Here is a 9,595-nt window from a genome sequence, read left to right as displayed (position 1 = left end):
GATTACCAGTCATATAAATGTGCACTGCACATTTAACACGCAGTAATAGGTAATTGATAAGATCAGCATTTCTTCACTTGTGGCTCGCGCTGATAGTTTGCTCTTTCAGCTATCTGCACGAAGCTATCTGCTGCATACTGACATCAGCCATCTTGGGAAAGAGAGAAAGTGTGCATGACTTGAGGGGTGCGTGTAGTCAGCAACGGTGTGTGAAGTGTCGGCGCCACAAAAGCCGTGCAAATGGTTTGTATACCCCTCTTAACCTTCGGCTTTCGATTGTTTTTTGCTCTCGTTGCTGATGGCCCGCGAACCGTAGCGGACACACAACGCTAGCTTTACGAGGTTTTAGCTCCGTGCTGCGCGCTGTCGCTGTGGGCCCGTCTTGTCGAAAGTACCGTTGCCCAGCCGGTCACAGCAGCGACGCCCACTAAGCTGTGGTAATCCGTGCGTAATCTCGGTGACCGCTGGCTTAAAGAGTCCTTCGACCCTGCGAGCGAGCGGCAGTGTGGCGAGTTTGCCGATCGCTGCCCCTTTTTTTATGCAAGTTGCGCGACGCGCAGACTTGTCCGTGCAATCGGAGCTGTGCGATCCGGTGACTGTCGTGTCAACGACGGGTGTGCCATGACGCTGTTGGTCGCACGCCGGACGTGGAAACTTGCGTTGAACCTTCCCTTTGGCAATTGAACCTCGATCCGTATCCGTGGAACGGTTTCGCAGAGCCTAGGATGCGTTGTAGTCGGAGGTGCAGACGACATAGTCCGCATGCGGAAATAGAAAGGAGGCAACGTGATGTACGGAACGTCTCATGTTCGCTCGCAGGGAGTCCGCTTGCGATTGAGCATTGTCTGCGTGTCGCGCACAAAAAGAGTAACCGCGGCTTCCCACTGACATGTAGTGGGGACCCCCCCGTGTGTTCCGCGACAGGATATAGACAAAGAAGAAAAGCCGTTGAGTGACGTTCGGGCGGCACGTGTGCTTCGTCCCCAGTTTTGTCACTACAGAAGGCGTGGCAGAAGGCGAAAATGTCTTCGCGAGCTCTGATGGGTACCGTTCCGCGTATTAATCGCGCGAGTGAAGGATGCAGCGAACGCTTATAAGATCGGGAGATTTTCATCTGACACCGCGAACGTCGCAGCCTTGACAAACTGTCTTATCTCTACCAACCCACTGCCCTCTGACCTCTAGCTCTGCCACAGCACTTGGGTTAAGTTGCACACTCAACGTCCGGCGTCGTCCCGTTGCAGGCATTTTTTGGGCTCGGGCAGAGTGCGGACATCGACATAATTCTCAATGGCACGGAAAACCGCAAAATGGCCGAGATCAAAACGGAAGACGGGAAGAAGGAGAAACATCTTCTCTACTATGACGGGGAATCGGTTTCGGGAAAAGTGAACATAACCCTCAAGAAGCCAGGCTCCAAACTTGAACACCAGGGCATCAAGATAGAGTTCATCGGACAGATAGGCAAGTATCATTCTGAAGCACTTTTTCACCGTCTTGCTGGTTGTATGGACAATTTACTTCGTTATTGCAATTCACCTGTTTGTTAACACTGAATCATGGCATCAGCAAATTTCTTTGCAATAAGCAATGCTTGTACATGACAGACAGCCTTGCATGTGTAATTAAATGTTATACATTTCTGTTGCCATTCGCATACTCCTGATTCACTTCAGATGCTTCTATGCCTTGAACATCACAAAATTGCTTTCTTTACTGGTGTGGAGCAACATTGCTCACTGTCGGGATAAACTCAATTTTTCGTTAATGGCATGGGTGGTGTGCCCTTTATCAGTGCATGTTATGCAAGGGTTTTGGCAATTGCATCAAGCATATGGTCTTCATTTTTGCTTTAATTGCATTCCAAACCTTCCATATATGAACTCCCAGTATAACAATTAATGGTCTATGCTTATGATGGTGTGCCTTGTGCTTACCTTTCTCGGATTGTTGTCGTGTTCCAGAACTTTACTATGATCGCGGCAATCACCACGAGTTTGCATCCCTGGTCAAGGAACTGGCACGACCTGGAGATCTGGTCCAGAATGCCAGTTACAGCTTCGAATTCGTCAATGTGGAGAAGCCGTACGAGTCATACACTGGCTCCAACGTCCGGTTAAGGTAAGCATTTATAAACCCATAATTATTTGTCAGAAATCTACCAGGAACTGCCATTGTGTAAAGAATATACTCAATCCGTTTACTAGTGGCCATTCACTAAACCTTTCTTCTTCCAAGTTTTCTTTGGCTTGTTTAACATGGCTTCTTGGCAAATGTTTGCCACAGACTTCTGCTCATTAAATTTCTGTTGAAGCTTTCCGCAGCCAACACAGGGCTTCACGATGGCTCCCTGCTACATACACGGAAACATTGTGTTATAGGTAGTAGGGGCTGATTTGTGAGCCAAATATTCACATGGAACTGCTTTCATGGCTGCGTATATTATCCAGGCACTCCAAGTGACTAATACCGGCGTCACACAGGGCACTTTCGCTAACGTGATTGGCTACCTGCCTCAACCTGCGCAAATGAACCAATCGACATGGCGATCGAAAGTGACCCGTGCAACACTTGTATAAACAGCAGTCTGTCTGTTTCAGTATAAGAGTTTAGATAGCTTAAAAATCAGTTCTGGAACTTTTTGGACAGAAAAATTGCATATTTCTTACACTGTAATGTCAGAGAGGTCATACTGCCCTGATGCCAATTTATGGATTTTATTGGTGCAAGGGCCAGGTATGGCCAAAGAGCGCCAAGCAAACGATAATGAATGTATTGTCAATGGTATAACTTGGCAAATCTCAGAGTTGTGAATCAATATTGCAAATGGCACATTTAACTAGGCTGTAGAGAGGCCTACAATTTAGTCAATGTAAGGTGTGTAAAATGTACAGGTATTAAAATAATGACAATCACTAGCGATGTATACCACTAGCATTAAAGTTTTATTACAAAGGGATGATGTAAATGTAACAGTAGCACTTGTACCTCACCAGTAAGCCCTTGAATGCAAGGGCTGGGAGGGATGTGCTTCTATTGTAGCAGCATGTACCTTGGTCTGATAACATGCAATGTACCAATATCTCGTAAACTCTTTAAAGCTAACTTATAGTCAAAAAGTGTTTCAATGCCAAGAAACATTGCCGGGTGCAGGGAAATGAGGGTCATACTGGCCTCACTTTCCGTTGAGCTTCTCCAGCTGAATAACCGACTCATTTTTCACTCAGATTTTGTGTAGAGCTGGTATTTTGTTAAATGCCACGTCTGGTTGCAATGCTTTAATGTGTTGCAAAGAAGAAAAAGAAGCAGTAGGAACAATAGCACCCTCTGTCACCAGGAAAGCAAAACTGCATATTTTGTAATATTTTGGGCATGCGTGTGTCACTCTACCGGCAACAGATGGCACTGCGTCTTGTCCGGCAGTGCCAATGCTAATGTGAACTTCTGATTCACCTTCCAATTCATACTGGATGGAACAAGCAACCATTATATACAACCACTGCAAAATGGCAGCTCTGTGCAAATTTGAGCATGGAACTGGCTGGGCTTCCTTATTGATGAAGCATTCCGCACATAAAAGATAGCCTATGTCTTTTTTCAAGTCACGATGTCCAACTTCCTCCATGTGATACATGAAATTACATTGCTTGACTAGGCACCGTGTACCACGTCTTCACGTTGACCATGTTTCTATGCCCAGATACTTCCTGCGAGTCACCATTGTGCGTCGCCTGACTGACCTGGTCAAGGAACTCGACATAGTAGTCCACACACTCTCGTCCTACCCCGAGATTAACTCATCAATCAAAATGGAAGTGGGCATTGAGGATTGCCTGCACATTGAATTCGAGTACAACAAGTCCAAGTGAGTGAAAGCATCTACCTGTTTCGATACCCAGTCACACGGGGCACTTCTGATCACAACAGACTGCCATCAGGACAGAATGACATGATCATGATTGGCTCCCATACACTAGCTGCAGAAGGGAGCCAATCAGTCAAGAAATTCAATCCCAATTGGGCTTGGTTGCAGTTGAATGTGTCCTAGGTATTAGACCTACACCCACCAAGCAGTGTCTTTTTTGTGTACGTAGCCAGGACCCCTAAACCACTCCGAATTTGAAAACTTGTTATATGTAGAAGCAACTATGCGCCAGTGTACAGTAGCATACAGCCACAAGAATTTTGGCACACAATGGGTGATCCTTCTTTCCTTCATAGAATGCACAGCAGGCTCTGATTCTCTCGTTCCTCGCTGATAGACCAATCAAGGGCTTTACTGTGGTGATGTCACGTGCGTGACCCTGCTGGTCTCACAGCTTTTGAAGAACCTAGCTAGGGCTGGAGAGGACAAGCTCGTTATTTGAATTTGTGGCTTCCCCATGGTATACAGCGCTGCTTTGTTTGCCACAAATGATGACCACGGCATTCTGTACATGATGCGTGTCTTACATTTAAAATGTGGCTCGACAATCACATAACTGTGGATCGACAATCACATAACATACTGTCCGGGGCATTTGTCTCAGAATATGTGACATTTTTGTTACAGAATATTGGTACGTGGTAGCTAATTTAGTTCAAATGCAAGGCATATGTATTCCATGCATGAACATGCGAGATTTCCTCATCACCGGACACTACCTTTGCCTCTGTGACAGGTACCACCTCAAGGACGTCATAGTGGGGAAAATCTACTTCCTCTTGGTCCGCATCAAAATCAAGCACATGGAAATTGCCATCATCAAGCGTGAAACAACAGGTTCAGGACCAAACATCTTCAATGAGAATGAGACCATCGCCAAGTATGAAATCATGGACGGCGCACCTGTCCGAGGTGCGTTGCTTCTGGCTTTAGTCGAAGTGTTCATTTGGAGCATAACTGCTTTAATGCATCTTCTGCTGAGAGTTGCTAAGAGTGTTAGGAGCACATCAGCCTTTGGAGGCATGACGAGTTTAACTGCATACAGCCGTAGCTTCTTATTGCGTAGCTCATTTGCATTTTTGCATAAGCAACAATGCCGCACAAAAGAGCTTCCTGTGCCAAGAGAGCTTCCCTAGATCGACTCTTGTGAAATGTGGCTTTGGCACGGTACAGTTTACCGAGTGCGAAACACAGTACAGCATGCTGAGTGTGAAACCCAGCGATGCTAGAGCCCTTTGTGCCATGCTTGACGCGTTATGGGGGCTACCAGGAACCTTTCGACCCAAGTACAATAAAATCGGCTCTAAGCAAAACAGTTTGTTTGAAGCATTTCTTAATGGTACTATAAAAAAAAGAAATTTCCACCTTCAAGTTTTCTCACTGAAGTCAGACAAATGTTTCCACTGTTGCAAAATTTCGAGACGCCTCGACTGAATAGTGGCTCAGAGGAAAGTTCAGTGTTGTTCATGTTGCTGTGTCTCAATTGTTGTACAGGGGAGTCCATACCGATTCGGTTGTTCCTGGCTGGTTACGACCTGACACCGACCATGAAGGACATCAACAAGAAGTTCTCGGTCCGTTACTATCTCAACCTGGTTCTAGTCGATGAGGAAGAACGCCGCTACTTCAAACAACAGGTGAGCATAGGATTTTTCAACACTACTCTGGTGCTTGGCACACTGCAACACAGCTCTCGTCCTTCATGTAGGCATATTGTACTCGATGCTGCCACTACTACTGCCGCCATTTTGTTGTTGATGGCGGCATTAATGGCTTATGTGTTGCCATTACTGCCACCACACTCGAAACAAGTACCACAATTCGAAGAATGGTAGTGTTTTAGTAAACTCTTTTCAACTGTTTCCAATTCCTGCATGAGCTTGCCATTTTTGGGATGATCTTCGTCCACATCACCCTACAATTGACCAATTCCTTGATAATATTTTTCGCTTTTTAATGTCTTTCTCATTATTTGTGTCACCTCCTCCTCCTAGTCTCGCCACATTTTATTTTACCACCAAAGTTCACTTGCACCAATGATGTGGCTCTCTCTTTACATTATCATGTGGTCAAACCATTTCAGTCCTTCTGTTTGAACCAGGGCTGCAACTTACATGGCAGTTCATGTACATTGCCATAGAGATAAACCAAAAGCACTTAAAGACAATATTTGGCTCTCTCATGAGTTGTTCTTTTCCACTGTGACTATCAGTCAATGCAATTGGAGATGTGGATATCTTTAACGGCTTCTTATTACTGAAGAGTTTACTTGCTTGGCATCAGTCAGAGCCTTTTTGGTTGGGAATTGTGACCAAATGTAAAACTGGGTGCAGAACACTTGGCTAAAATGTTTGCCCTTGCAGAACAAATGACACTGTAGACTTTCGTTAAGTCGATCCCGACGAAAGGTCCCTGCTGGTGCCCATGCATTTTTATTGGCCCAAACTTTTATTTTGATCCTAAAATTGGCCTTTGCCACATAATATATAATACATACTTGGCCAGTGAGCACCCCTATGGTGGCTCCCAATAGCGCTTCTCCTGCCTCGACTTGTCCCTCGTCCTTACTGCGCTATGTTACTTGCATTATGATGAATAACCAACATGCCCAAACCTATTCGCTCCCATTATTCGCTCTCTTTAGTTGCAGAGCGCGTCTCGGAGGAGCTTAGGGGACAGTGAATACGCTGAACAAACGTTATCTCCCATCGTAGAGCCTATTTTCGGCCTACCCTAGGAAGAATTTCAGGTGATAACCGTACCTCACAGCCTCCGATTACAGTGTTTACCCAATTTTCTAATGCACACTAAGAAAATTGGGCCAGAAATTGCCTGCACGGTGCGACTGGATACAAAACCAGCACCTTTGAGACGTTCGTATGCTTTACTATATAACAGATATATTGCGACAAACCTAACTTTAAAGTGACTCGCCAGAATGTGTTGTAAGACGTTGATGGAAATGAAATGACCATGATTTATAGTGATGGAATCCAGCATGCTGTTCATGATTTAAGTAGGAATTATAATTTTAAATTGGCAAAGAAAGTCTCAAAAACCAGTAAGTGGCGAGGTCTAGTGGTAAAATCATGGTACTGCAGATGTAGTCTATGAGATTACTGTACATAAGTTGGCTGCGATTAAGTACTACACAATTATTGCTTAAAATTGCAGTTACTATATTACTAGACACTTGCATTTTATTCTACGCTTTGGAAATCAAAAGTGCACGCATGGCTATGGCAACATGATGAACTGTGTATTATGTGTAAAAGCGTTGTTTCGTTTTTGATCCAATTGGTTTTGTTTTGATTGGTCAAATACTAAAGCAGTTGGACAGGAAACCACAAAAATACATAGCTATCATAGCAGGAATACTTTAACGCTTCGGAAAACATTAATCGCAGGATCATCAACTTGATAAACAAAATAATACTTCCTCACAGTTACGGCCTTGTGGTCTGCCTCCCACTAATGGCGGTGTGTAATCAGCATCACGCTCACCTTTCACCGTTTCAGCATGCTTCCAGTGAACGACTGCAGATCGAAAAAATTCTGATAATGTTCCACAATGTTTTCTGCGTTACCCATTCATGATTAGACACTCTGACCGGTGAGCGTTCCATTGCATTAAAAAAAAAAACACCATGAAAATTGTTTGTCAGTCCCTTTAATAATTTAAATTGCGCAGTGAAGCCGACTTCAGGAAACCGGTCACTATTGCGCAACACATATTAGAGCCTGGGCCATCTTTCTTGCCAAAAAATCGGGTGCACATTGCGTTTCTGCTTCGTTACGAAGCTTTGATTCATTTCATTAGTTTTCTACTTTGGACACACAGAAAATGGGCACAAGTTTGATTCGGGCAAGAACTACAAAATGAATTGGCCATGTATTCTGACATTTTTTCTACATCTTATTTATCTTTATGTGCCAAATAACTTGATCAATTTCATCGGCCCCGTTGAGGTCGAATGAACAGAAGTGGACTATACTGCATTTGTGGAGGCCTTCGTTGCCACATTCAATAGAAGATTGTATGCAGCACAGCAGCTCCAGTGCACTATGTGTCCAAGCCAGCAAAAAGCCGGTTAAAATCTTTGTGTAGTGTACGTCTTTACCTGCTGCCATAGGTGGCGCTATTGCACATACATGTGGTTACTTTAAATACATTCGGCTAGTCACTGCCACAGTACAATTCAGGTTGCAGTGATGTGGAGCCCGCTCTAGGTCTGAGTCAGAGAAAGCATGCCTCAGTTAAACATAAAGCTGCTCTCGATAGCAGTTGAAAGCTGGAAATGGAAATACATCAACCCTTCTGTCGTAAACAAACGTGGCAGACAAAATGAGGTGTACGCCTGTGCATCCGCCATACCAACAAGGCGAGTTGCAGCAGTTATGTGACCGGATCACTAACAGATCTCAGCTGCACTGTACAGTTCCAAGTAAAACGAATGTGTTCCAAATGCTCAATTTTGACTGTAAAGAACGCTGCAGAGCCCTTGGAAATGACCAGCTGAATGTACGAATACCATGCCTGTTTTGTTTTCCAGGAAATTGTGCTGTGGAGGAAAGGGGAGAAGACGCGCAAGGTGATCCAGCAGCAGGTGTCGAATGCACAGCCAGACCAAGCTGCTGGCGACAGCACCAAGTAGCCCTTGGCCGGCGGACAGCGTGCCTCCGAGTGTACAGTTCCAGTGGTCCCCCCTGCTCCTCACCGTCCCAAAGGCAGTGGCAGCGCATCAGGCACCACCAAATGACGGAAGAGCTTCGGGCGTGTCTGGCGGCTCCCAACTTGCGTAGTCCTGCATATAGCCTCCTGCGCAGTCTGTCTCGCCAGACTGTTGATCGCAAAGACATGTCCTCTTTCATACAGAGTGACAGTTGTAAATACGCGACATTCCAGTTATACCCCCCCCCCCCTCCCTCTCGTGTGTGCATGTGAGTGTGATGCGTCGCTGAGAAATAATTTCGCGGTGCCGTTGAAAAAGTGTGGGGGTGGCTTTACGGCTCTTGCATTGCTGCTTGTGGTGGGAATTCACGGGGCACCGTTGTCAGCAATGCAAAAGCTCCCCCCTCTGGTCCTGTTATATTTTTTTCTTGCTTTGCCTTTGTTTCGGCTCATTCTCTCTGGCAGATTTCCGTGTGCGCTTGTTCTGTACAGATATGTATATAAGTAGATGATGATGCAGACATTTACTGGGGAACATATGGTTTGTGTATTACAAATAAAAACATCTAGTGGTTTACGTGTTATTGCTTTGCTGTCTGGTACATACTAAGGAACCTAGCTTGTTGACTGATACATTGATACATTAACTCATTCAGTCTTCCAATGCAGTAGCCATTAATGGTACTTCCAGCCCTTTTTGTGCATCTGTAGATCACACCAGAAAACTAGTCTCATATCTGTAGCTGCTTTGAGAATATGTCCATATATTCCTTCATCATACAAAACAATCATGAAGTACAAACAGCAGCAATAAAAAGTTTCGTGTAGGCACATTTCTTAAAAACCTAATATTGCCGTTGCTTTGAAACTGGAGTTATCGTTAGCAGGAGATATCGACCGAGTAAAAGTGATTCCAAAAATAAACCCAATGAGCAATTTGAGTTATTGAAACCTGAAAGTGATTTTAACAGAATCAAATGTGTGCATTTCTTATATTA

At 44.7% G+C, this 9,595-nt stretch overlaps 1 protein-coding gene across 1 annotated transcript; it reads left to right on the top strand.

Moving 5' to 3' along the window:
• Nucleotides 1-13: 13 nt before the first annotated feature.
• On the top strand, nt 14-9,174 carry Vps26 (vacuolar protein sorting 26). The gene is made up of 7 exons (XM_065437933.2): nt 14-243; nt 1,245-1,464; nt 1,965-2,121; nt 3,701-3,865; nt 4,662-4,837; nt 5,420-5,562; nt 8,479-9,174. Exons 1-7 carry the CDS (start codon nt 241-243, stop codon nt 8,578-8,580), a joined length of 966 nt encoding a protein of 321 aa, XP_065294005.1. The 5' UTR covers nt 14-240; the 3' UTR covers nt 8,581-9,174.
• Nucleotides 9,175-9,595: the final 421 nt, after the last annotated feature.

Source organism: Dermacentor albipictus, chromosome 9, assembly GCF_038994185.2.
Source record: "Dermacentor albipictus isolate Rhodes 1998 colony chromosome 9, USDA_Dalb.pri_finalv2, whole genome shotgun sequence".
Taxonomy (NCBI): domain Eukaryota; kingdom Metazoa; phylum Arthropoda; class Arachnida; order Ixodida; family Ixodidae; genus Dermacentor; species Dermacentor albipictus.
This window is presented reverse-complemented; position numbering and strand designations above follow the sequence as displayed.

Excerpts from the sequence above, each read along its gene's own strand:
- Vps26 (XM_065437933.2), top strand. Across the intron at positions 2,122-3,700 it reads GGCTCCAACGTCCGGTTAAG|ATACTTCCTGCGAGTCACCA; the intron begins GTAAGCATTTAT and ends TTCTATGCCCAG. Across the intron at positions 3,866-4,661 it reads TTCGAGTACAACAAGTCCAA|GTACCACCTCAAGGACGTCA; the intron begins GTGAGTGAAAGC and ends CCTCTGTGACAG.